We start from the raw sequence: 27,872 nt of genomic DNA, 5'->3' as shown, positions 1-27,872 counted from the left end.
GCCTGACTCTGTGTCTAGGCCATGCAAGCAGGTCAGGGCAGCAGGGTGCTGCTGTGGATCAGAGCTGAGTCTAAATGCTCTGTATGCTCTGAACAGTTTGAACGGTCTGCCCACATGGTGCTGCTGTGCACCCCTCTTTATAGACTCTGGGCAGAGATTCATGGCTCATTGGACATCTAAAGTGACCAATCAGGCTGGCAGTAAGCCAAACCTTACCCCAATAGGCAATAGAGACATGCCTGGACCTCCCAATAGGAGATTACCTGGGCGGACCCTGGGGTACATGGACTGGGCGTGTGTGTGTTACACAACCTGTTTACTGCCTCGTGGGTCCTGACAGAAAAACATGTCCAGGCATGTAGAGGCATAGAGAAGCCTCAGCTTTGGGGCTGCTGCCCCTCCACCACAGAAAGATGTTGAGGTGCTTGAACATGTCCAGAGACAAGCACCAAGGCTGCTGAGGGAGCTGGAGCATCTCCTCACAGGGAGAGGCTGAGGGAGGTAGGGGTGTGCAGCCTGGAGAAGAGGAGGTTCAGGTTAGACCTCATTGCTGTCTGCAACTACCTGAAGGGAGGTTGTAGCCGGGTGGGGTTGGTCTCTTCTCCCAGGCAACCAGTGAGAGAACAAGAGGACACAGCCTCAAGCTGTGCCGGGGCAGATTTAGGCTGGATTTTAGGAAGAAATTCTTGCCAGAGAGAGTGATTGGCGTTGGAATGGGCTGCCCAGGGAGGTGGTGGAGTCACCATCCCTGGAGATGTTTAAAAAAGAGGCTGGATGAGGCACTTAGTGCCATGGTTTAGTTAATTAGAAGGTGTTAGGTGATTGGTTGGACTTGATGATCTTGAATGTCTTTTTCAATCTGATTAATTCTCATTAAGAAGACTTCTTTGCTAGCATCTTCTTGTACACAGAACAATTTAATGAAAAAATACCATTTTAACTTGTGGTAACTGTCACCATGAGCTACATTTGTATGCACAGACAACTCACTTGCATCTGTCATATGCATTAATTTGTGCCAAGACCAGTCTGCTTACAGACCTTTGCACCTGGAGGCCTTCCACCACAGCAGAGCTTTCACAAAGGCAGCTGTTGGGGAAAATGTATCTTCACAGAAGTGGAGACACTCTGCATGCAGTCCCCCTGGAGATACTTTTGAACAACCTCCTAAGGCTGTTCTCCAATAAAGGAAGTCTCTTGCACTCTTTCCTTACACAGCTAAATGTACTGTCTAAAAATGCGTTTGAACAGTGGCACCTTTGAGCACTTGCGGTGCACCTTGCAATCTGTTCAAGTACCCGACCTGACAGCCTGATCTGACTATTATTAGATGCAAACAAGAGCTGGATAGCAACTAGGTGGTCAAACAAGTTCTGTGCCATCAGCAAGAAATGTGTGCTTTTTAACCCACAGAGTTTTGGATTTTGCTATCAATAAATACTTACTGGGGGAAAGATCTCTCTCAGTTGTCATGTAGCTTCCTCACAGAAATGCTGCCCTCAAGGGTAAGCTTTGCTTTCTGTTGTGCTGGCATTGAGGATTAAACCTGTGTGGGAGCAGCATGCTTTCCCTTGGAGGCTTCCTCTTCTAGGGGCAGCTGTATGGGAGGGGAAGGACATTGCTGCATTAACTGAAAGGATCTCCTGTACTTCATTGTGTCTGAAACTCAGTGGTACTTTTTGGGGTTGTGATGATTTGGGAGTTACCCACACACACACACAAAATGAATTCACCCAAACTGGACTTAACTTGATGGAAGTTAAGGAATGAAGCTATATTTACTGCCTAGCACAATACACAAGCAGGTATTTACAATATATTACAAAGATTTACAATTATATACAAGTTAAAGGTAATACAGAAACACAACAGCCCTCCCAGACATCAGAGTTCCCAGGAGGGGCTCCCAACCACCCTTCCACCTTCTTTCCACCCCTCTACCTTATTCCAGAGTATGCCTTACCTGCAAAGTGAGATGCAAAGATTGGCAAGGGGGTTAGAAGCAGAATGATCAGCTGGGTTATACAGATCCAGCCAGAAGCCAGGGAGAAACACAGACACCGACAGATTGTCTTATCTATGTTTGCGTCCTTGCTTTTATACATCTCAGCAAGCCTATGAGTGCAGCAGACATCACCACTGTTTCCTTTTCACAGCCTATAATCTAATTTCTCTCACTAAAATGTTCCAATTAGCCTCAAACCAGGACAGCTTATGAACACAGTGTAAATGTTCTTAAACAGCTTAACAGAAGAAAGCAAGCAGAATGGAAGCCAAACGAATGCAATCAGCTATTTGGTCTGTATGATTTGCTCAGGAGTAGCACGTTTGGATAGAATTGGGGTTTTGCCCCTTGGTTACTCCCAATTATCTTCTCCACAATTTCTAACCTTTTTTTCTTAGGGCAGCTGGCACAACTTGTGGACTGTGAACCCACTGAGTATCAGTCCTGGCCTGTATCAGGAACAGTCTGACAAATAGGATGAGGGAGGTTATTCTGCCCCTGTACTCAGCACTGGTCAGGCCACACCTTGGGTGCTCTGTCCAGTTCTGGGCTCCTCAATTGGAGAGAGATGTTGAGGTGCTGGAACATGTCTAGAGAAGGGCAGCAAGGCTGGTGAGGGGCCTGGAACACAAACCCTATGAGGAGAGGCTGAGAGAGCTGGGGGTGTGCAGCCTCCAGTAGAGGAGGCTCAGGGCAGACCTCATTGCTGTCTACAACTACCTGAACAGAGGCTGTAGCCAGGTGGAGGTTGCCCTCTTCTGCCAGGCAAGCAGCAACAGAACAAGGGGACACAGTCTCAAATTGTACCGGGGGAGGTCTAGGCTGGATGTTAGGAGGAAGTTGCTGGCAGAGAGAGTGATTGGCATTGGAATGGGCTGCCCAGGGAGGTGGTGGAGGCACCGTGCCTGGAGGTGTTGAAGCAAAGCCTGGATGAGGCACTTAGTGCCATGGTCTAGTTGAGTGGCTAGGGCTGGGTGCTAGATTGGACTGGATGATGTTGGAGGTCTCTTCCAACCTGGTTGATTCTATGATTTGATGATTCTATAAATGCCTTCCATGGCTGCTGGAGGAAAGGCAAAATGAGCTGGAAATTTCCTGAGAGAACAGAAACACCCGTGACCTGGAGATTCATGTCTTCAAACACAGTGATGCATATGAAGCCAGCATGTGGCCTCAATATTGAGAGTTCCTCCTTAAGAAACAGTCAAAAAGCCAGATATGTTTGCCTGATAATTGTGTTGATACATCATCAGGAAGAGATCTCCCCATTTGTAAAATAAATTAGTCTGAGATAAGATGAACAAAATATTAATGAAGACTGCATTTCAAATGCTTCATCCAGTCCCTGACATCTCATTGTTTATCTGACCCAGCTAAATCATTACGGGGATCCTTTTTCTTTCTAATTACACACTCCATCTTTTCCCTCTCCTACATCTCAGCCCAGCCAGCCCTACAGACATCTCATAGATCCTTTCCTTCTTAGCCACCTGCCTACAGGTGTCCATCAATAGTCTGCTCTCCTTTGCACTGTGACACTGGAGTCCATTCCCTGACTTACTTTTGTTTTCAGCTCTGTGTTTGGTGAAGTCAGAAAGCACCTCAATTCCACCCTCTCTTATGAAAAGTTAGGTGAGCAGGTAGAAGTTTTCCTCAAACAAGTATGACTACTTAATGAAGGAAAAGCTAGTTCTTACATGACCAGTGGCTGGGATTGGTATTTGTCTGACCATTCTTTCACCCTTGTCATGTGCATATCTGCTGGCCACACTTATAGAATCATATAATCATGGAATCAACCAGGTTGGAAGAGACCTCCAAGATCATCCAGTCCAACCTAGCACCCAGACCTATCCAGTCAACTAGACCATGGCATTAAGTGCCTCATCCAGGCTTTTCTTGAACACCTCCAGGGATGGTGCCTCCACCACCTCCCTGGGCAGCCCATTCCAATGCCAATCACTCTCTCTGCCAACAACTTCCTCCTAACATCCAGCCTATACTTTCCCCTGGCACAACTTGAGACTGTGTTCCCTTGTTCTATTGCTTTCAGCACAGAAGCATCCCCAGTCACTGTTATCCCTCTCTTCATCATGCCAAACTAACAGGGAAATGCATTTTTTTCTTGGTGAGAAAATGAAGACAGGTGAATTGGTATCAGATGAGAAGAATAAAGAAGGGACCATCATTTGGTGGAATCAATCAGCTTAGCAAAACTAGCTGGCAGAGAGTAGAAAACATGTTTGTTTTACCTGAACTGAATGAGGACATGCTTCTTTTGGGTGAACATTTGCCTCATCAGCATGAGTCAGAATACTCAGCATGGGTTGCCCAGGGAGATGGTTGAGGCCCCATCCCTGGAGGTGTTTAAGGCCAGGCTGGATGAGGCTCTGGTCAGCCTGCTGTAGGGTAGGGTGTCCCTGCCCATGGCAGGGGTTTTGGAACTAGAGTATCCTTGTGGTCTTTTCCAACCCTGACTGATTCTATGATTCTGTGTTTCTATATGCAAGTAGACTTTTTGTCTAGGGAATATTACAAATAGAGTGAAGAAAGAAGCTTGGGGTTTGGGAAGGTAAAGTATGAAGAGCCAAAATCAGGATCTGCAGAACACTCCCATGGACAGATTATGAGCTTTTTTGAGAGCTGAGCTCTTTTAAGCTACTGAGTGCATCACTCTGCCATCATTGTGACATTTCAAAGTCTATGATGCCACATCCAATGAGACCTGCAATGTATACATATAGAATCATAGAATCAACCAGGTTGGAAGAGACCTCCAACATCATCCAGTCCAACCTAGCACCCAGCCCTAGCCAGTCAACCAGACCATGGCACTAAATGCCTCATCCAGGCTTTGCTTGAACACCTCCAGGGACACTGACTCCACCACCTCCCTGGGCAGCCCATTCCAATGCCAATCACTCTCTCTGCCAGCAACTTTCTCCTAACATCCAGCCTAGACTTCCCTCGGCACAACTTAAGACTGTGTCCCCTTGTTCTGTTGCTGCTTGCCTGGCAGAAGAGACCAACCCCACCTGGCTACAGTCTCCCTTCAGGCAGCTGTAGACAGCAATGAGGTCTGCCCTGAGCCTCCTCTTCTGCAGGCTGCACACCCCCAGCTCCCTCAGCCTCTCCTCATAGGGTTTGTGTTCCAGGCCCCTCACCAGCCTTGCTGCCCTTCTCTGGACATGTTCCAGCACCTCAACATTCTTCTTGAATTGAGGAGCCCAGAACTGGACACAGCACTCAAGGTGTGGTCTGACCAGTGCTGAGTACAGGGGCAGAATAACCTCCCTTGTCCTCCTGGCCACACTGTTCCTGCTGCAGGCCAGGATGCCTTTGGCTCTCTTGCCCACCTGGGCACACTGCTGCCTCATCTTCAGCCTCCTATCTACTAGTACCCCCAGGTCCCTTTCTTCCTGGCTGCTCTCCAGTCACTCTGTCCCCAAGAGCAAGCATCATAGTGTTCATGCAGTACTGTAAATATATGCCTCTGTTATCAATGACATGAGATCCCTCAAGAGATATATAGAGATACAAATTGTATGAAGAGAAAGGAGAAAGAATGAAAGAGAAAACTCAGAGCAAAGTTTTGCAAATCACATTTAGCTGAAAAAAAGAGTAATAATCTGTAAGAAAGCTGCTAAGACACATCAACCACCTGGGAAATGGAGCAATGCTGCGGCAGGTTAAATTTAACTCAGGTCACAGTATGGTAAACTTGTTATCTGGAGTGATGATCCAGACTCATGGGATCACCTGAGGCCAGTGGCTGGAAAGGTATCATCACAAATTGCTCAGTAAAAAGGCTTGCCTGGTGCAGAGCAGCATGCACAAGGGAAGACTATAGAGACCTTTATGAAATAGTAATGCTGAAAAAATCCATTGTAATTAAACCTACCTGGTAAACTGTATCAACATATGGAGTGAATTCAGCCTTGGTGGTTTCTTTACAAAGCAGTGGTCCCTTGAGCACCAGCACTGATAAGACCTAGTTTTTTATGAATTAGGGTTTTTTTTAATAGGTACTGTGATTAATAAGAGCAAGTAGTGACCTCAAGGATGACATCACTGCTGTCTACAACTACCTGAAGGGAGGCTGTAGCCAGGTGGGGTTGGTCTCTTCTGCCAGACAGCCAGCAACAGACGAAGGGGACACAGTCTCAAGTTGTGCCAGGGGAGGTCTAGGCTGGATGTTAGGAGGAAGTTGTTGGCAGAGAGAGTGATTGGCATTGGAATGGGCTGCCCAGGGAGGTGGTGGAGTCACCATCCCTGGAGGTGTTGAAGATAAGCCTGGATGAGGCACTTAGTGCCATGGTCTAGTTGATTGTATGGGGCTGGGTACTAGGTTGAACTGGATGATGTTGGAGGTCCCTTCCAACCTGCTTGATTCTATGATTCTACTGAAGAAAGCAGAAGAGTTGTGTCTGACTAGCAGAGGATGCTGTTGGCACCCCTAAATCTTCTAGCCAAATTCAGGGGACATGCTAAATGTTGAGTGCTCAGCCCCCAGGCCCTGCTCTTCTTTAAATGTTCTTTAGGCTGCTGTTCTCATTTTTTGGCATTTAGGGTCCAATGGGACAGCAGGTAAGAGCAAACTATCAACTAACTTTAGTACTTCTCTAAACAGATTTTTTTTTACAGGCAAACCAGTAAGAACTGTATTAAATGGGAATATGTGAACTAAAACTCAGCAAGAGGGAACCAGTGGCAAAAAGCTGCAAATAGTGATTTAGAGTAGAATTCTAACCAGAGAATGTCACAGAGGCTGGAAGGGACCTCCAAAGCTCATCCAGTCCAAGCCCCCTACCAGAGCAGGATCACCTAAAGCAAATCATATAGGAATGCATCCAGGTGGGGTTTAAACATCTCCAGAGAGGGAGACTCCATAACCCACCCTGGGCAGCCTGTTCCAGTGTTCTGTCACCCTCACAGGAAAAAAATCCCCCTCAAGTTTCCATGGAACTTCCTATGCCTCAACTTCCAATGCCACCCATTGCCCCTTGTCCTGTCATCGGGCATCACCCAGCAGAGCCAGGCTCCAACCTCCTGCCACTCACCTTTACATATTTATAAACACTGATGAGATCACCACTCAGTCACCTCCAATTTAACCAGTCTGGTTCACTGGTTTCTGGTAAATCAAGACTGTGGATTTCTATTTTACTGTTGACAGCAATTACATGGAGACTCTTATGGAGATTGTAATATTCCCTTCCTGCATAATTACACAATGTATGATGATAACTGAACTTGTTCATCCTAAGGAGGTCTTATGGGCACCCAAAGAACACTTAGGACAAGGAGAGCCATGTTAAGTGCTCTGTGTAGTCTATTTGTGACATCAATAGCAGCTCACATTAGTAGCAGCAAAGGCTACTGCAAATACTCCTCAGATAGACAAGGGTGCCAAGGCTGACAGCTCTTGAAGGAGAATGAATTTATTTGGATTATCTCCTGGGGCATGTGCATGCTAATATTTCCCTGAAAACAGGTTTGCCCTTTTTTTTTTTTTTTTTTTTTTTTTTTTTTTTTTTTTGCTTCCTCTGTTCATACAATTCCTTCCAGCACACAAATGCTGGATCCTGTCTTTCATAAAATCATAGAATTGTAGAATCAACCAGGTTGGAAGAGACCTCCAAGATCATCCAGTCCAACCTAGCACCCAGCCCTAACCAATCAACCAGACCATGGCACTAAGTGCCTCATCCAGGCTTTGCTTGAAGACCCCCAGGGACGGTGCCTCCACCACCTCCCTGGGCAGCCCATTCCAATGCCAATCACTCTCTCTGTGAAGAACTTCTTCCTAATATCCATCCTATACCTACCCTGGCACAACTTGAGACTGTGTCCCCTTGTTCTATTGCTGGTTACTTGGCAGAAGAGGCCACCCCCCACCTGGCTACAGCCTCCCTTCAGGGAGTTGTAGACAGCAATGAGGTCAGCCCTGAGCCTCCTCTTCTCCAGGCTAAACAACCCCAGCTCCCTCAACCTCTCCTCATAGGGTTCGTGCTCCAGGCCCCTCACCAGCCTTGCTGCCCTTCTCTGGACACCTTCCAGCACCTCAACATCTCTCTTGAATTGAGGAGCCCAGAACTGGACACAGCACTCAAGGTGTGGCCTGACCAGTGCTGAGTACAGGGCAAGAATAACCTCCCTTGTCCTACTGGCCACACTGTTCCTGATGCAGGCCAGGATGCCATTGGCTCTCTTGGTCACCTGGGCACACTGCTGCCTCATCTTCAGCTACTATCTATCAGTACCCCCAGGTCCCTTTCCTCCTGGCTGCTCTCCAGACACTCAGTCCCCAGCCTATAGTGCTGCTTGGGGTTGTTGTGGCCAAAGTGCAGAACCCTGCACTTGGCCTTGTTCAATCTCATCCCATTGGCGTCTGCCCACCCATCCAGCCTGGCCAGGTCCCTCTGCAGGGCTCTCCTACCTTCCAACAGCTCCACACCTGCTCCTAGCTTGGTGTCATCTGCAAACTTACTGATGCTGGACTCAATCCCCTCGTCCAGGTCATCAATAAAGATATTGAACAGGACTGGGCCCAGCACTGATCCTTGGGGATCCTTTCCTCATGTCTTTCCCCACCAAGATGCAATCGGAGTGCTTCTACCCCTTGGAACACATGCTGAGGCAAAGGGAGGAGATGTTGTGACTCTCAGTGGTAAAATTTCAGGGCAATATCTACAGAATAGCTGGAGTTTTATTCTCAGGTTTTATGGAGGCTCACCAATAAAATGCCTTTCCAAGAAGGTCAAATCCCCATAAGTCCCAAAGATGGCCTTAGGCTAAACATATCTACTCCCTGCACTCTTTAAACCATGTCTAGACACAAAACAACCTGATCTGGGGACCATCCAGCTGCACTAGGGTAATTCAGTGGCAGAATGAATAAATCCTGTGGGAGACCAGGATGGATTAACTTGAGCACAGCACAGTGCTTTTGAGACTTCAGAAGGCTTTTAGGTTGAGAAAGAGTGGCACAAATGCAATGCCAGAGCCAGCAATTGCATCTGGTGTGGACTGGCTGCCTATGCTGTTTTATTACTACACTCAAGATGGTTTTGTATTTACAAATCCTGCTGATTTTGGAAAGAGAGAATGTATATTGTAAGGCTGAAAAAGAACATGAAGTCCTGAGACAGAGGCTGTTACCTACAAGGACAAAAAATGATTATACGTCTGGTCTCTCTGTGTGCATGCCCACATTGAGTCCAGCATCAGTAAGTTTGCAGATGACAGCAAGCTAGGAGCAGGTTTGGAGCTGTTGGAAGGTAGGAGAGTCCTGCAGAGGGACCTGGCCAGGCTGGGTGGGTGGGCAGAGGCCAACGGGATGAGACTGAACAAGGCCAAGTGCAGGGTTCTACAATTTGGCCACAACAACCCCAAGCAACGCTACAGGCTGGGGACAGAGCGTCTGGAGAGCAGTCAGGCAGAGAGGGACCTGGGGTTACTGGTAGATAGTAGGCTGAAGATGAGGCAGCAGTGTGCCCAAGTGGCCAAGAGAGCCAATGGCATCCTGGCCTGCATCAGGAGCAGTGTGGCCAGTAGGACAAGGGAGGTTATTCTTCCCCTGTACTCAGCACTGGTCAGGCCACACCTTGAGTGCTGTGTCCAGTTCTGGGCTCCTCAATTCAAGAGAGATGTTGAGGTGATGGAACATGTCCAGAGAAGGGCAACGAAGCTGTTGAGGGGCCTGGAGCACAAACCCTGTGAGTAGAGGCTGAGGGAGCTGGGGGTGTGCAGTCTGCAGAAGAGGAGGCTCAGGGCTGACCTCATTGCTGTCAACAAGTAACTGAAGGGAGGTTGTAGCCAGGTAGGGGTTTGTCTCTTCTCCCAGGCAACCAGCAACAGAAGAAGGGGACACAGTCTCAAGTTGTGCCAGAGGAGGTCTAGGCTGGGTGTTAGGAGGAAGTTGTCAGAGAGTGATTGGCATTGGAATGGGCTGCCCAGGGAGGTGGTGGAGTCTCCAACCCTGGGGGTGTTGAAGCAAATCCTGGCTGAGGCACTTAGTGCCATGGCCTGTTTGACTGGCTAGGACTGGGTGCTAGGTTGGACTGGATGATGTTGGAGGTCTCTTCCAACCTCGCTGATTCTATGATTCTATGATTCTATGTGCAGTCTGGCTGCAGCCTAAGCAAGGACTGCTATATCCATGTCTCTATCAGGCACACGGTGGTACCAGCTCGTCAGTGCTAAAGCATTTTCAGACCCTCCAGTAAAGCCTTGTCTTCCCACGTGTGACAAACAGACACAAGCACATCCATCAAGCCAGCAAGGAATGCAGCTGCTTCCCAGCTTTTTTTCTTGGCAGGGCTCTGCACATTTTGTCTGCCAAGAAAAAAACCCACACACATTTACGGGAAAAACTCTCCGCTGTTCTCACCCTGCCACACAGTAAATACAAGCATTGCACAACGAGTGTTGACACACAGCTCTCACAGGAGTTTGACAGACTGAAGCACCATCTATTCACACATTATTAAGAAAATAAACTGGGATTTAAAGTTTCCTTATTAATAAATGACTCCCTAGTGGACTAAATGAAGAGCATCACACGATTAACATAAACCTTCTCACATCTGATGCCTGATGCTGTCAGATAGTTCACTTCAGAGAACTTGAAGGAACATAGAGAGTATTGCTTGAGGTTTCAGTCTCAGTACTAAAAAAGTTTCTTCAATCATCCCAGGCCCATTTAGAGGTCCCAGAAGGCTCAAATGCTACTGACATCTTTATTCTTCAAAAGTAGGAACACTTTCCCAGCCCTGGCCATGGCCCTTTGTACTGTTGCCTGTCCCTAGTGCATGCTGGAAAGTTTCAAAACAGACACAGGCATGTGAATAAAGTCAATTAAGTACAGGAATTACTGGGAAAGAGCAAATCACCAGTGCATACAACAGTAAATAAAACTAGATAGGCCTCATTTTACAGTCCCAGAGGCAAAGGGGTGTAGGTCAGTTCACATCCAGTCAGCTAACCCCTGCCACAGGAAGAGTTGTCTTGCTGGAAGCAGGCATTGGCCCACGAGAGTGGCTGCATTGGACTCAAATGCTGTCCAGGGGAGGACAAGCTGCCACGGGACAAAACCACGTTAAGTAATTCAACAGAAGGGTAATCAAGGCCCCTCTTTTGAAGCCTGTGACCTTGGGCTTAAGCAGCATGGTCTCAAACAGTCTGCTTAACAGAGGAAATGAGCAGCTGCAGTGTTACAGTGACCCCAGATTGCTGCATTTGCGGACGCAGGACTTTAAATGCTCCACGGAAGAAATACTGTGAGCATACATGAAATCCCAAATGCAACTGCTGAGTAAAGTAGCAGTTCTGAAATAATTCCATCTAATTCCTCAGCTGGGCTGCTGAGGTCCAGCTATAATCTGACATTTATTGGACGATTGCTGCTAATATCTGTAGGTCCCCCAAAATGCTTTCATACAAGAAACAGATATTTACTTACAGAGGGGTAAGTAGGTAAAACAGAAGCTATAGCCCTAAACTAAGCAAGACAAGGAATTTATCTGCTGCTTCCCATCAGCTAGCAGGTGTTCAGCCATCCTCAGGAAAGCATGGCTCCATCATGCATAATCATAGAATCATAGAATCAACCAGGTTAGAAGAGACCTCCAACATCATCCAGTCCAACCTAGCACCCAGCCCTATCCAGTCAACTAGACCATGGCACTGAGTGCCTCATCCAGTCTTTGCTTGAAGACCCCCAGGGACGGTGCCTCCACCACCTCCCTGGGCAGCCCATTCCAATGCCAATCACTCTCTCTGTGAAGAACTTCCTCCTAACATATTCAGCTACTATCTATCAGTACCCCCAAGTCCCTCTCTGCCTGGCTGCTCTCCAGCCTGTCTGTCCCCAGCCTATAGCGCTGCTTGGGGTTGTTGTGGCCAAAGTGCAGAACCCTGCACTTGGCCTTGTTCAATCTCATCCCATTGGCCTCTGCCCACCCATCCAACCTGTCCAGGTCCCTCTGCAGGGCTCTCCTACCTTCCAACAGCTCCACAGCTGCTCCTAGCTTGGTGTCATCTGCAAACTTACTGATGCTGGACTCAATCCCCTCGTCCAGATCATCAATAAGGTTATTTTGGAAGTAAAAAGGCCATCACTCCCAGTGTTCCCTGTTTCTTTCTTATTCCCCTCCATTACAAATGCTGAGAATGATGACCACAAATGGAATACCTGTTTGGGCAGTTCACAGAACCACAGAATTAACCAGGTTGGAAAAGGCCTTTGAGATCATCGAGTCCAACCTATCACCCAACACCTTCTAATTAACTAAACCATGGCACTAAGTGCCTCATCGATTCTCTTTTTACATATCCAGAGATGGTGACTCCACCACCTCCCCATGCAGCCCATTCCAATGCCAATCACTCTCTCTGGCAGCAACTTCCTCCTAACATCCAGCCTGAACCTGCTCTGGCTGTGTCCTCTTGTTCTGTCTCTGGATGCCTTGGAGAAGAGACCAACCTCCACCTGTCTACAACCTCCTTTCAGGTAGCTGTAGACAGCAATAAGATACCTGTCAGTCTCATCTCTGCCTTTCAACCCCCTGAAAATAAAATCAGCAAGTCACTGTATGAAGCACAAAGCTTTGTAGCCATCAGCCACAGAACTTCAGTGAATCCCAGGACTGACCATTAAATCGAACCTTAAAATGTGAGACCTAAACCAAGGTAGTCAAAAACTGTTATCTAATGCTTTTCACAGTGGTAGCAGGTGCTATACCTGCAGGGCTGTTTCCTTCTAATCCTCACTGAAGGCTCTCTTATTTTTTTCTTTATTTTCAATAGCCTAGTTTGTGTCACTGTCATAATTACAGGGACTGTGACATGGAAAGAGGGCTTGCTGGGTATCTAGGCTTTTTCACTCAAATGCTGGCAATGTGGTCTCTTCCATTCTGCAGCTTTGACAAGGACACATATATCTCTGGAGCTGTCACTGTGAAAGCAGAAAAAACGAAGGAGAAAAATTGCTTCCTTCCCTAACTTGATGAAAAGCACGAGGTGTTTGGACTGGATGAGCTTTGGATGTCTCTCCCAGCCCCTGACATTCAGTGATTCTGTGAGTTTCTTCCTCATGTTAAGAAGGGCAGGTCCTGTCTCACCAACCTGATCTCCTTTTATGATCAGGTTCCCTGCCTGGTCAATGTGGGGCAGGCTGTGGATGTAGTCTACCTGGACTTCAGCAAAGCCTTTGACACTGTCTGCCACAAGAAGCTCCTGGCCAAGCTGGCAGCTCATGGCTTGGACAGATTCACTCTGTGCTGGGTCAAGAACTGGCTGGATGGCAGAGCTCAGAGAGTGGTGGTGAATGGTGCCACATCCAGTTGGCAGCTGTCACTAGTGGTGTTCCCCAAGGATCAGTGCTGGGCCCAGTCCTGTTCAATATCTTTATTGATGACCTGGATGAGGGGATTGAGTCCAGCATCAGTAAGTTTGCAGATGACACCAAGCTGGGAGCAGGTGTTGATCTGTTGGAAGGTAGGAGAACCCTGCAGAGAGTTCTGCACTTTGGCCACAACAACCCCAACCAGCATTACAGGCTGGCGACAGAGTGCTGTGTCCAGTTCTGGGCTCCTCAATTCAAGAGAGATGTTGAGGTGCTGGAAGGTGTCCAGAGTAGGGTGACAAAGCTGGTGAGGGGCCTGGAACACAAAGCCTGTGAGGAGAGGCTGAGGGAGCTGGGGGTGTTTAACCTGGAGAAGAGGAGGCTCAGGGGTGACCTCATTGCTGTCTACAACTACCTGAAGGGAGGTTGTAGCCAGGTGGGGTTGATCTCTTCTCCCAGACAACCAGCAACAGAACAAGGGGACACAGTCTCAAGTTGTGCCAGGGCAGATCTAGGCTGGATGTTAGGAGGAAGTTGTTGTCAGAGAGAGTGATTGGCATTGGAATGGGCTGCCCAGGGAGGTGGTGGAGGCACCGTCCCTTGAGGTCTTCAAGAAAAACCTGGATGAGGTACTTGGTGCCATGGTCTAGTTGACTGGATAGGGCTGGGTGCTAGGTTGGACTGGATGATGTTGGAGGTCTCTTCTAACCTGGTTGATTCTATGATTCTAGTTAGATAGGAAAGAAGAGAAGAAAATAGAAAAAAACCCCAAACATTTCTGCCATTAATTTGATTTGTGATGCCAGACAAATGATTCCTCTGAGGTCATCTTCTAATTTCTGCTCTGCTGTTCATGGTAGTTCTGTCTCCAGACTGGTGATCTGAAGCTATGACCAATCGTTGCCATGTTGTGACAGAAAGCCTCCATGAGATACAAGTAAGTAACCAGTGAGCTGAGGAAGCTGCAGACAATCAGTGCTATTTTCTCCTTCAGTGGGTTTTAACACTCAGGTCACATTGACCATGGCCTGAAGTCTGCCAGGCAGCTATTTGACAAGACCTACTTGTTCATCAGGGGGCTGAAATTCCCATTTAGTGTCTACTTGCCCTCAGTCACTTGTGTGTGATAACTTTAGTGGCTGATTTGTCTCTGAAAAGTAAGATATCATCAAGGAAAAACATAAGACCTTCCTATCAGCTGTGATATTTATACCATGCTCACAGAGAGGTCTAATGAAAGGGGAAGACTGTTTTTACTATTTTAGCAAGCTCTCAGCAGCAAAGAGATTTAGAGGGAGAAAGTCTCTGGTCAGTGTTTTTTATAATCAATTGAAAAACAAATAGTCATTGAAATTTTGCACTTGCCAGTCCTGTTCAACATCTTGATTGATGATCTGGATGAGGGGATTGAGTCCAGCATCAGTAAGTTTGCAGATGACACCAAGCTAGGAGCAGGTGTGGCTCTGTTGGAAGGTAGGAGAGCCCTGCAGAGGGACGTGGCCAAGCTGGATGGGTGGGCAGAGGCCAATGGGATGAGATTGAAGAAGGCCAAGTGCAGAGTTCTGCACTTTGGCCACAACAACCCCAAGCAGCACTACAGGCTGGGGACTGAGTGGCTGAGAGCAACCAGGCAGAGAGGGACCTGAGGGAGGTGGTGGATAGTAGGCTGAATATGAGGCAGCAGTGTGCCCAGGTGGCCAAGAGAGCCAATGGCATCCTGACCTGCATCAGGAGCAGTGTGGCCAGCAGGACAAGGGAGGTTATTCTGCCCCTGTAATCAGCACTGGTCAGACCACACCTTGAGTGCTGTGTCCAGTTCTGGGCTCCTCAATTCAAGAAGGATGTTGAGGTGCTGGAATTTGTCCAGAGAAGGGCAACGAAGCTGGTGAGGAGCCTGGAGCATTAACCCTATGAGGAGAGGCTGAGGGAGCTGGGGGTGTTTAGCCTGGAGAAGAGGAGGCTCAGGGGTGACCTCATTGCTGTCTACAACTACCTGAAGGGAGGCTGTAGCCAGGTGGGGGTTGATCTCCTTTGCCAGGCAACCAGTAACAGAACAAGGGGACACAGCCTCAAGCCAGGGGAGGTCTAGGCTGGATGTTAGGAGGAAGTTCTTCACAGAGAGAGTGATTGGCATTGGAATGGGCTGCCCAGGGAGGTGGTGGAGTCGCCGTCCCTGGGGGTGTTGAAGCAAAGCCTGGATGAGGCACTTAGTGCCATGGTCTGGTTGATTGGCTAGGGCTGGGTGATAGGTTGGACTGGATGATGTTGGAGGTCTCTTCCAATGTGGTTGACTCTATGGTTCTATGTTTATGGCTTCCAAATAAATGTGCAACATCTTTACCTTCCTACCAGGGTGCTGCAGAGGCTTGGGGTTCCTGGGGATTCCCACTGCAGCAAGCAGATATATTACATAGTTTAAATATATAAGTTATTACATTTAAAAAAGATATTATATATATATTATATTTATTTATACATACATATATATATATATATATATATATATATAAATGAAGTGTTAGGATTAATTTAATCCAATTTTAGAGATCTATAACATAAATATTTCCTTTTGGCCAATCACCTCCAGCTCCCTTCAGAGTTGACAGAGGAAGACAGGCACCTTTAGGGCATGACTCACTCAGACTCTTCCTAGATGTCTACCTGAGATGACAGAAATCTTGTCCTCTAAAGGACAGTTCCTCTTCTTCACTGATGAAAAGGGCAGACAAAGATGATCAGCGTGGATGCAGACATGCACCTTTAGGGAAATCTCACTCAGATCAGCTTACCCAACCCCTTCCACATCTGCCCACACATGAACACTCTTTGGAGCCACTCGAAAGGCCTCTCACAGTAAATTGACACCTCCAAGCAGAAAGTTTACTAAATCTAGTTAAGTTTTAATTATTAGATAACATAATTTGCAGCATTTTTATCCTGCAACACTTCACCAGCAGGGTTGAGTCAGCTCTTTACAGATACAGCTGAATCCTCTGATTCCTGAAACAACTAGCTGAAGGCTACTGCTCAGGAGAGACATGATGGTCTTAGACTGAACACACTGATCTGGAGTTATGCCACAAATTATGCTGCTGCTGCAGATCTATCCCTGTACTTCCTGAAGTGCAAGCCGTGGTGTGTGTTGGACAGCAGTGAGCTCTGTAGGAACCCAAAGGGAAAACACTGGTTGCAATTGCCTCTGGTTTATCACTTGCTGGATTGTGAAATAACAAAAGCTCTGGTACCCATCTACTACTGTGCTTCCATCTGCTGTTGTGATCACTGCATCTAGCTACTTTGCATCTGGTAATCATAGCTGTAATTTGCACTGAATTCTTAAACTAAGAGAAGCACAGAATGTCAGGGGCTGGAAGGGACCTCCAAAGCTCATCCATTGCAACCCCCCTGCCAGAGCAGCATCACCTAGACCAGATCACACAGGAATGTATCCAGGCAGGTTTTGAGTATCTCCAGAGAGGGAGACTCCACAACCCCCCTGGGCAGCCTGTTCCAGTGTTCTGTCACCCTCACAGGGAAAAAAAATCCTTCTCATTTTCCCATGGAACTCCTATGCTTCAGCTTACAGCCATTGGCCCTTGCCTTGTCATTGGGCATCACTCAGCAGAGCCTGGCTCCAGCCTCTTGCCACTCACCTTTACATATTGATAAACATTGATGAGGTCACCTCTCAGTACCCTCTTGTCCAAGCAGCACAGCCACAGCTCCCTCAGGCTCTCCTTGTAATAGAGATGTTCCATTCCTTTCATCATCCTAATGGCTCTACACTGTACTCTCTCAAGCAGTTCTATGTCCCTCTTGAACTGGGGGGCCCAGAACTGGACATGGCACTCCAGATGTGGCCTCAGCAGGGCAGAGTAGAGGGGCAGGAGAACCTCTCTTGACCTACTGGCCACAGCCCTTTTAATACAACCCAGAAAGACATTGGCCCTCCTAGCTACAAAAGCACACTGCTGGCTCATGGTCAACCTTCCATCCACTAGGACCCCCAGATCCTTTTACTCTTCACTGCTCTCAAACAGGTCAGTCCCCAACCTATCCTGATCCCTGGGGTTCATTGAATCATAGAATCAACCAGGCTGGAAGAGACCTCCAAGCTCATCCAGTCCAACCAGACCATGGCACCAAGTGCCTCATCCAGGCTCTGCTTGAACACCTCCAGGGATGGTGACTCCACCACCTCCCTGGGCAGCCCATTCCAATGCCCTCCTGAGGACTTTGATTGTTTCTGGGAGGGGTATTGTGTTTCTGTGTTACTTTTAATTTGTATATAACTGTGTATTTGTGTATATCTGCTTGTATATTGTGCTAAGCTGTAAATACAACTTCATTCCTTAATTTCCAGATGTCTGAATCTAGTCTGGGTATCTAGTCTGGGTGATTTTCTTGAGTGGAGGGATGAGGAAGGGAGGGGGATGTAACTCTCAAACCACCTCAGAAGCCCACAACAGCAGCTGCTGATTGTCTAGCTTTAAATTGTTCTTCAGCTGCCTGACAGCAGTAAGTGCATTCCACATATGCATCACATACTCTTTTCCTAGAGGAATGCTAGATATGCTGGGATGTTGTATGGACCTTTGTGTCAGTGAAAAGACTCATTACATGCATTTTGGACAATGCCTCCTGCCTGATCTTAGCAAATAGATGAGGTTTTCCTGTGCACTAGGCAACATGCACTGCTGAGAAATCTGTCCTTTGAGAATCAGTTAGGTCTCTGTGACTCTGGTTACCTTGACAGATTCAGTTCAGGTTTACTTCATCTTCACCAACTGTAATTCATGACCCCAAGGTAAAAACACTACTTGGAACTTAAAAAGGCCAAGGAAGGATGTCATTCCTGACACCAGTGAACAAGAAAGCTCTGCCATTACCTTATATAAGTTAACAGAGTGGAAGAGAAGAGCTTGTTCAAGAAAAAGATAAATGGTACAGGAAACATCAGAAGAGCCTTTGATGTGAGAATTGGGGACCCCTGTGACAGAGCACAGCAGAAGCCCCAGAGTCCTTGCAAGTGCAGTCTTTGCCCTACTAAAGCCAACAGCGGAGCTCCCATTAATGTCCTCAAGCTGAAGACTTCCTCTGGATTCAGTTTATGGCTGAATCACCACCTCAACAGTGGGTGGCAGATGATCGCAGAATTAACCAGGTTGGAAGAGACTTTTGAGATCATCCAGTCCAACCTACCACCCAATATCTTCTAATTGACTAGACCATGGCACTAAGTGCCTCATCCAGGCTTTTCTTGAACACCTCCAAGGATGGTGACTCTGTTACCTCCCCAGGCAGCCCATTCCAATGCCAATCACTCTTGCTGAGAAGAAGTTCTTCCTAACATCCAGCCTAGACCTGCCCTGGTGCAGCTTGAGACTGTGTTCTTTTGTTCTGTTGCTGGGTGCCTGTCAGAAGACCAACCCCACCTGGCTACAACCTCCTTTCAGGTAGCTGTAGAGAGCCATGAGGTCACCCCTGAGCCTCCTCTTCTTGTCCAGGCTGAGTACTCCCTCAGCCTCTCCTCGCAGGGCTGTGCCTCAGCCCCCTCACCACCCTTGGTGCCCTTCTCTGGACACATTAAGGCATCTCAACATGTTTCTTAACTGGAGACTGTGTCCTCTTCTTCTGTTGCTGGTTGCCTGGGAGAAGAGGAGATCAACCCCCACCTGGCTACAGCCTCCCTTCAGGTAGTTGTAGACAGCAATGAGGTCACCCCTGAGCCTCCTCTGCTGCAGGCTGCACACCCCCAGCTCCCTCAGCCTCTCCTCATAGAGTTTATGCTCCAGGCCCCACACCAACTTTGTCACCCTTCTCTGGACACCTTCCAGCACCTCAACATCTTTCTTGAATTGAGGGGCCCAGAACTGGACACAGTACTCAAGGTGTGGTCTGACCAGTGCTGAGTACAGGGTCAGAATAACCTCCCTCATCCTACTGGCCACACTGTTCCTGATGCAGGCCAGGATGCCATTGGCTCTCTTGGCCACCTGGGCACACTGCTGCCTCATGTCATAAACATTTGAGACTTTGATTTAGTTGTGGCAATTAATGAGGCAGGACTTACAAAAAATGTAGTTAATTTAATTTCTGGAAAGCCCCACCCATAACTATGTACTAATTAGTTAGATGTGGCTTCTAATTCAGTTGGGAAACTCTTCACAAGGATGCTTCATTCCTGATCCAGGCCAGGATGCGATTGGCCTTCTTGTACACCTAGGCACACTGCTGGCTTGTGTTTAGTTGCCTGTCAACGTGTACCCCCAGGTCCCTCTCTGCCTGGGCACTCTCCGTTCTAATATCTCCATTCTGTGTCACAATGCTCACCTGTAAAGCTGAAAATACAGGAATTATCCCCACTATCAAGAGAGAGCAACACAAGCTGTAATGTGAGCACACAGAGTGCATGCATCCACCCCTGAGACTGGAGGTGCTGGTGAAATAGGCACAGGCAGGAGGCTCTCTGCTGCCCTCAGTTTGGCAGGAAATAACTTAAGCTGAAAGTTTGTCCTGGTGAGAAGTGCCAGGGGAAAAAGTTTATCCTATCAAAAACACTGCTAGGTGGTCACACTGGAATTAGAGTTCTGTAAAGAAAACCCAATCAGAGGATCAGAAGTAAGAATTTTTTATTGCTTGTTAAGAGTGCAGCAGGCACACAGAGGCATTCTAAGTGATTATTCCCCCATGGAATGCAACCAGCAAGAAGAAAGAGGAGCACTAAAAAGAAATCAAATTTAAAAAAATCTGGGGACAAAAATATTTGCAGCCTTCTCTCAGACCATCACTAACATATTGGTGTGCAATGTATCATAGAAACACGGACTCATAGAATCATAGAATCAGTCAGGGCTGGAAGGGACCACAAGGATCATCCAGTTCCAACTCCCCTGCCATGGGCAGGGACACCCTACCCTAGAGCAGGCTGCCCACAGCCTCAGCCAGCCTGGCCTTAAACACCTCCAGCCATGGGGCCTCAACCACCTCCCTGGGCAACCCATTCCAGCCTTTCACCACTCTCATGCTCAACAACTTCCTCCTCACCTCCACTCTGAACCTACCCACCCCCAGCTTTGCTCCATTCTCTCCAGTCCTGTCACTCCCTGACAGCCTCAAAAGTCCCTCCCCAGCTTTTTTGTAGGCTCCTTTCATATCCTTGAAGACCACAAGAAGGTCACTTGGGAGCCTCCTCTTCTCCAGACTGAACAGCCCCAACTCTTTCAGTCTGTCCTCATAGCAGAGCTGCTGCAGCCCTCTGAGCATCCCAGTGGTCCTTCTCTGGACACACTCCAGCATCTCCACATCCCTCTCGTAATGGGAGCTCCAGCACTGGATGCAGTACTCCAGGTGGGGTCTCAGCAGAGTGCAGTAGAGAGGGCGAATCACTTCCCTGGCCCTGCTGGCCACACTTCTGCTGATGCAGCCCAGGCTCTGCTTGGCTTTCTGGCCTGCAAGTGCACACTGCTGGCTCCTGTTGAGCTTCTCATCCACCAGCACCCCCAAGTCTCTCTCCTCAGGGCTGCCCTCCAGCCACTCAGTGCCCAGCCTGGATTTATGCTTGGGAGTGCCCTGACCTAGATGCAGGACACTGCACTTTGTCTTGTTGAACCTGATGAGTTTGGCTTATGCCCACCTCTCCAGCCTGTGCATGCCCCTCTGGATGGATCCATTCCCTCCAGCCTGGCTGCTGCACCACACAGCAAGTTTTTTAGCAAGCTTGCTGAGGCTGCACTCGGTGCCTCTATCCATGGCATCCACAAAGATGTTGAACATGATTGGTCCTAGGACTGATCCCTGAGGGACTCCACTTGTCACTGGCCTCTACGTGGACATGGAGCCATTGACAGGCACTCTTTGGGTGCAGCCATCAAGCCAGTTCTTGATCCATCTTGTGCTCCACCCATCAAACCCAGGTGTCACCAGCTTGGAGACCAGGATGTGATGCAGGACAGTGCCAAAGGCCTTGCTCAGGTCCAGGTAAATGGCACCATGTCAGCCAGAGGAAAGAACTATGCAGGCAAACCTATCTCAATGTCTTTATCATAAGTTTTGCTACACATTTTAAGCAAGAAAATTACAGAACATTGCAGAAATTAACAGCAGGATTAATTTCTTCTTTTCCTTGAGATTCACCCAGTTGAGACTAACTGCTGATTTAGGAAGCTTGGCAACATCCCCAACTCAGGAATCTGATACCTCCTTGAAGGAAAAATAACCATTTCACATCCAGCCTGCTCCCACCTCCCAGGTGACTCTTCCCAGCCCCTGACAAGGTGTGACACGTCAGCCCACAGGGCAAGCTATTCACCAATGGACACTTGGTTTTCCCCTTCATTTTTGTTATTCTGCTGAGTGTCAGTGGGGGAGAAGAGAAAGAAAAAAGTGACTTTCTCCTTTCTCCCTTTTGAAAGGCATGTTTCTAGTTATCAGTTTTGTAAAATTCTGAGTGTTAAAGGAGAAAAAAGTCTAAATGTAACCACTCAGCAGTGGTGACTTTTGACTGGGGAATGATTTGGCACAGAGGGCAAGCAGAGCCAACCACAAGAAGGGGCAAAACATCCTGGGTGCAGGAAAATGCAAGGGAAAGAATGACTCCTTGCAAGGGAATGAAGCTCTCCTTGGCCGTGAGATAGGAAGCAGCCTTGTCCTTGTCTTGTGGCCAGCCTGGAATGGGAGTGTGCAGAGGCCAGGCTGAGATGTGCTGTGCAACTGATCTCAGGATTAGTGCTGGTGCGAGCATACATAAGTGACACATCTTGGCAGACTCCGTGTGTGGAACTATCTGTGTGCTGCGGTAAGACTCTGCACAATGCACTGCTTGTTAACACTTTCTTTTATGTTTAAGTGCAAATGTGTCTTTAATTCACCTCAAGGGGTACCATAAAAATTCCCAAAGAGTGCTTAAGGCTCAAAACAAGCAAACAAACACTACATAAAGCAAACACTGTAGTTGCTGTGATGAAAAATTATCAGCTTTCAAAGACTTCACTTAATCATTGCATGTTTGTGATTTTCCAGTATTTCATGTTGCACCTTGATTTTGCACTGTGAGTGTCTGTGCAGGTAGTCTCCTTCATGATCTTCTTAGGTGACAGAGGGAGTATACAATGCCTAGTCTGCCTATGTGGATGACCAGGGAGACAAGCACAGCAGTCACAAATACAGGGAAATAGCTACAAAGGGCTGAGGAAAGAAGTCTCATCTGGTGCTAAGGGAGACCAGAGGCAATGCTCTCCCTTCCTATATGCTCCCCTTCCTCCTTCTGCAAATCCACAGCATTGCCATCAGTGAAATGAGACCCTGTTCCTCACACTCAAGGTCATTTTTAGATCAAAAAAAAACATGACTACCTCCCTTCTAAAAAAAAATCTCTGCACTGAGCTCTGTTTTAAATTTGAGGTGCTTTGAGTTTTTTGTTTGGGGATTTTTGGGGAGGGGCTTGGTTGCTTTTTTGTTTTGTCTGGCTTTGTTCCTTTTCATGATTTGGTTTTGATCTACTTGCTCTTTCATAACCAGCCATGTTCTTCCCAGGATGGCCCAACCTGTGCATGGTAGAATGATCACAGTGGCTGCCAGGAGAGCTCCCATGTTATGCCAGGCAGCCCTCCTGCTCCAGCACCTCCAGTCTGATACCAGCACACTTCATGGCTGCCAGCATGCAGTGACTGACTGTCCTTCTTGTCCCTGATGACTTCATCTGAATGCAGTGAGGGCGGCTCTCTTCTTTGGGGCACTGGTGAGGCATCAGGCAATAGCACTGGGTCTGAGTTTCTGGAAATGAACATGTTGGAAGTTTAGATCACAAAATCATAGAGTGTCAGGGGCTGGAAATGACCTTGAAAGATCAGCCAGTCCAACCCCCCTGCCAGAGCAGCATCACCTATACCAGATCACACAGGAACACATCCAAGCGGGTTTCAAATACCTCCAGGCAGGGAGACTATGCAACCCCCTAGGCAGTCTGTTCCAGTCTTCTGTCACCCTCACATGGACAAAATTCCTCCTCATGTTTCCATGGAACTTCCTATGCCTCAACTCCCACCCACTGCCCCTTGTCCTTTCATTGGGCATCACCCAGCAGAGCCTGGCTCCAGCCTCCTGGCACTCACCTTTACATATTTATAAACACTAATGAGGGCACTCCTCACTCTCCTCTTCTCCAAGCCAAAGATGTAAATGTTATGACTGAAAGCATGCTGTAGTTGGACAGCATTGCAAATTCCAGTAGGGAAAACCATGATTGTAGATTCATTAGTTAACAAAAATCTGCAGTGCATACCCTAGATGACAGAGAGTTAGGAATCTCTATTCCTAACAATTGCAGCTTTAAATAACAGGTTTTATACCAGTGGTCCACACAAAAGCAGATATGAAGTATCTAACTATTTTTATCCACTGGCTTTCTCTGACCTTTCTTCTAAATAAAAAGACATTATGTTGACTTTCTGCTCCCAGTTATCCTTGAACACAATGTTCCTGCGAAATGGAGTCTTAAGGTCTGTATTTTATCAGCTCCTATTTCATTAAAGCTCCCTCCATGAGCGCTAAGCTACCTGACACTGGCTTGTGGTAAAGCTCAATTGCACCAGTTATTTCATTACCTCTTTCTGATATAATCAGATGCTGACCTTTTATGCTCCTTCCCAGAAATTCCCTAGGCAGGAAACAAAATTTCTGCCTTCCCTTTCTTAGAACACATGAAAAATGTGTGTTTTCCCTCCATTTAGCTGCTCTCACATGGTACTGCAGTGTCTCCTGCCTCTGTGTTCATAGAATCAAAGAATCATAGATTCAAGCAGGTTGGAAGAGACCTCCAAGATCATCCAGTCCAACCTAGCACCCAGCCCTATCCAATCAACTAGACCATGGCACTAAGTGCCTCTTCCAGGCTTTTCTTGAACACCTCCAGGGACGGTGCCTCCACCACCTCCCTGGGCAGCCCATTCCAATGCCAATCACTCTCTCTGTGAAGAACTTCTTCCTAACATCCAGCCTATACCTACCCTGGCACAACTTGAGACTGTGTCCCCTTGTTCTGTTGCTGGTTACCTGGGAGAAGAGGCCACCCCCACCTGGCTACAATGTCCCTTCAGGTAGTTGTAGACAGCAATGAGGTCACCCCTGAGCCTCCTCTTCTGCAGGCTAAACAGGCCCAGCTCCCTCCCCCTCTCCTCATAGGATTTGTGCTCTAGGACCTCTCACCAGCTTTGTTGCCCTTCTCTGGACATGTTCCAGCACCTCAACATCTTTCTTGAATTGAGTGGCCCAGAACTGGACACAGCACCAGAGCTTCCAGCTCCTCTTGTTTGTGACCCATACTGCGTGCATTAGTGTACTGCACTTCAGCTGGGCTGCTGCTTTTACCCCTAGCTCTAGCCTACCATCCTCAATTCCCTTTGTTTTATCTCTGGTGCTGTCATGTTTAATCCCCTCCCCCTTCCATTCTAGTTTAAAGCCCTCTCAACAAGCCCAGTTGATAGCAACTACTCATTCTTAGGGAAACCAAAACTTCCATTCCCTGAATGTTTGTGCATAACTGGTGAGAAAGAGGATTTTTTTGCAGAGACAGTGAGGAGGAAAGTCCAACTCAAACCTCTAGAGCACCACAATGAAAGCTTATTATATTTCATGTATTTTCCCCCTTTCTATCTCTCTCTCTTTTTTTTTTTTTTTCCTCAGGGGAGGACTCCTCTGCAGGCTTTTGAGAGAAAAATATTGAGGAGCTGGCAAAGGATCCAGCTGTAAGCCACTTCCACAGTGGGATTAGATCTAGGCTTCTTAAGGGCTCTGGAAAAAAAAACCAGCCAACTATTTTTCAAACATAAATCCATCTTTCCAGGAGCCCAGGGTGCACTCCCACAGCATGTCCCTCAAGAGGCACAACTAATCATGCCCCCTGCTTCAGCCTCACAAGGAGCAACATCTCATTGAATAATTTTACAGCCACTTACTTCAAATCCTGCGCTGCAGAAATCTTACATCTCCCAAAGAGGGTTTTAGGATTGCACAATGCTGCTGCTTTATTTACCATAAGTAGATAAGGTGTGATAAGGATCATGTTTGTCTCTGGAAGCAGCTGAAGGAATTGGGTATGGCTGCTGCTTAGCCTTTCCTGGCAAGGGCTTGATATGTACTGAGCCAGCCAGCACCCCAGACATTTACAGGAAAACCCACTGCTCTTATCAGGAAGTCACACAGTAAATAGCCAAGTTGCACAAGAGTGTTCATAAAATAATCCTCTTAGGGATTTCATCAGCTTAGCCAGTTCATTACAATTCTTAGTAAACACAGTTTTCACATATGGGTATTTGCAAATTCTAGCATTAAAATCCCATTAAGCCTGATGGCCTCAGTCTTGCTTTTAAAGCAGTATAATGATTTAATTTCATAATTTAATTATATGCTATTGAGAGCGTGGCCCACATTAACTCCTGAGGTACAAACTAGTGCTGATAGCAGCCTTGCAGTAATCTGCTGACTATGTTTTTGTGATTAAAGAATGTTTATTCTCCTGAAACAGTTCCCTTGATCTCCAAGTTGCTTTTCTGCCTTAGTGGCAATGCTACACCAGATGTACCTAAGGGAAAGGGCACACCTGTGAGTGCAACACTTTGTAGTAGGAATGCAGGACCAACTGTAAATCGTTCAGATGAATCACAGTGCCTGTAGACCCCATTCTTGGGATCTACAGGCACTGTGATACCTCTATAAGGGCTTGTGCTAGTTTGAAGCAGGCTAGAATGTTTTGGTGAGAAGAACTAGATCATGGGCTGTGAAAGGAAAACAGTGGTGATGTCTACTCCCCTCAGAGTCTTGCTGAACAAGAAATGAAAACATTAGATAACACTCTCACCATTTTCTCTCACTCTGGCTTGGGCTGCTGACTGAGCAACATCTTACTCCCTAAACTCACCTTCCATTTGGCCTAACCCACTTTGCTTCCTAACCTCTTGGCTGAACCTCCATTCTTCCTTAGGACTGGGTTAAGGTTGAGAGGGGCAGCGGGAAGGTGCAGAGGTGGTTGAGAGCCCCTCCTGGGGACTCAGGTTTCTGGGAGGGGAGTTGTGTTTCTGTATTACCTTTTCCCTTGTCTATTTCTGTCTATAACTGTATATATGTAACTATCTGCTTGTATATTGTGCTAGCTGTAAATAAATATCTCCATTCATATTTCCAGAGCTGGCTGAGTCTAGTTTGGGTGATTTTTAAAAGTGGGGTGGGGGGGTGGGGAACACCCAAACCATCACAGGGCTGTAAGGTACCTCTATAAGGGCTAGATAAATCCCACTCCTCAGAAGCCATACCTGAACACTTCTCCCAGTCATAGCAGGTGTCATAGCCACAGGGCACTTTCTTCAAGCTGTTTGCAGAGAGCTTTGCCCTTTCAATAGGCCAGCCAAGGTTGGAACTGCTGTGGCAAGGGCCAGTGTGCAAGAAATGAAGTGACTGGTTTCCGAGGCACACTTCAGCTGAATACTGGCAGCTAGACTTGGTCATAGTCTGTTCAGAAGGAGCATGTAGCACACAGATGTCTTCTGAATAGTGGCTGCCCCAAGGGAAAAAAAAACAAAAATCATTTCAGCATGCCATGGAACAGATTAGCTTCTGAATGACCCACCTACAGTGGGTGAAACACAGCAAAGCTGCAGCCAGCTTGGATACTTGTCTAAAGAACTAAGGATATCCCAGCTGCTGCAGAACCTGGATCAAAGTCCTGTTCAACAACTTTATTGATGATCTGGATGAGGGGATTGAGTCCAGCATCAGTAAGTTTGCAGATGATACCAAGCTAGGAGCAGGTGTGGATCTGTTGGAAGGTAGGAGAGCCCTGCAGAGGGACCTGGACAGGCTGGATGGGAGGGCAGAGGCCAATGGGATGAGACTGAACAAGGCCAAGTGCAGGGTTCTGCACTTTGGCCACAATAACCCCAAGCAGTGCTACAGGCTGGGGACAGAGTGTCTGGAGAGCCATCAGGAAGAAAGGGACCTGGGGGTACTGATAGACAGTAAGCTGAAGATGAGGCAGCAGTGTACCCAGGTGACCAAAAGAGCCAATGGCATTCTGGCCTGCATCAGGAACAGTGTGGCCAGTAGGACAAGGGAGGTTATTCTTGCCCTGTACTCAACACTGGTCAGGCCAGACTTAGAGTCTTGTGTCCAGTTCTGGGCTCCTCAATTGAAGAGAGATGTTGAGGTGCTGGAACATGTCCAGAGAAGGGCAACAAAGCTGGTGAGGGGCCTGGAGCACAAACTCTATGAGGAAGGCTGAGGGAGCTGGGGGTGTTTAGCCTGGAGACCTCATTGATATCTACAACTACCTGAAGGGAGGTTGTAGCCAGGTGAGGGTTGGTCTTTATTTAGAAGAAAGGCTGGTTGTTAGGAGGAAGTTCTTCACAGAGAGAGTGATTTCCCATTGGAATGGGCTGCCCAGGGAGGTGGTGGAGGCACCATCCCAGGAGGTGTTCAAGAAAAGCCTGGATGAGGCACTTAGTGCCATGGTCTGGTTGACTGGATAGG

The 27,872-nt window shown here is 47.5% G+C and overlaps 2 protein-coding genes across 4 annotated transcripts in view; both read right to left on the bottom strand.

Moving 5' to 3' along the window:
- RPL37 (ribosomal protein L37) overlaps nucleotides 1–27,872 on the bottom strand; it is a 472,830-nt gene that overhangs the window by 63,227 nt on the left and 381,731 nt on the right. The window lies entirely within an intron of this gene.
- Nucleotides 22,945–27,872, bottom strand: part of C6 (complement C6) — a 39,312-nt gene continuing 34,384 nt past the window's right edge. Inside the window, exons 16-17 of the mRNA XM_064176836.1 lie at nucleotides 26,660–26,901; nucleotides 22,945–23,126 (exon numbers count right to left, since the gene is read on the bottom strand). Of these exons, the coding sequence (XP_064032906.1) occupies nucleotides 22,945–23,126; nucleotides 26,660–26,901 (424 nt within the window). The remainder of the gene's footprint in view (nucleotides 23,127–26,659; nucleotides 26,902–27,872) is intronic.

The sequence above is a fragment of the Pogoniulus pusillus genome, chromosome Z (assembly GCF_015220805.1).
Source record: "Pogoniulus pusillus isolate bPogPus1 chromosome Z, bPogPus1.pri, whole genome shotgun sequence".
Lineage (NCBI taxonomy): Eukaryota > Metazoa > Chordata > Aves > Piciformes > Lybiidae > Pogoniulus > Pogoniulus pusillus.
Note: the sequence above shows the minus strand (reverse complement) of the source record. Positions and strands in the feature narration are given on the sequence as shown.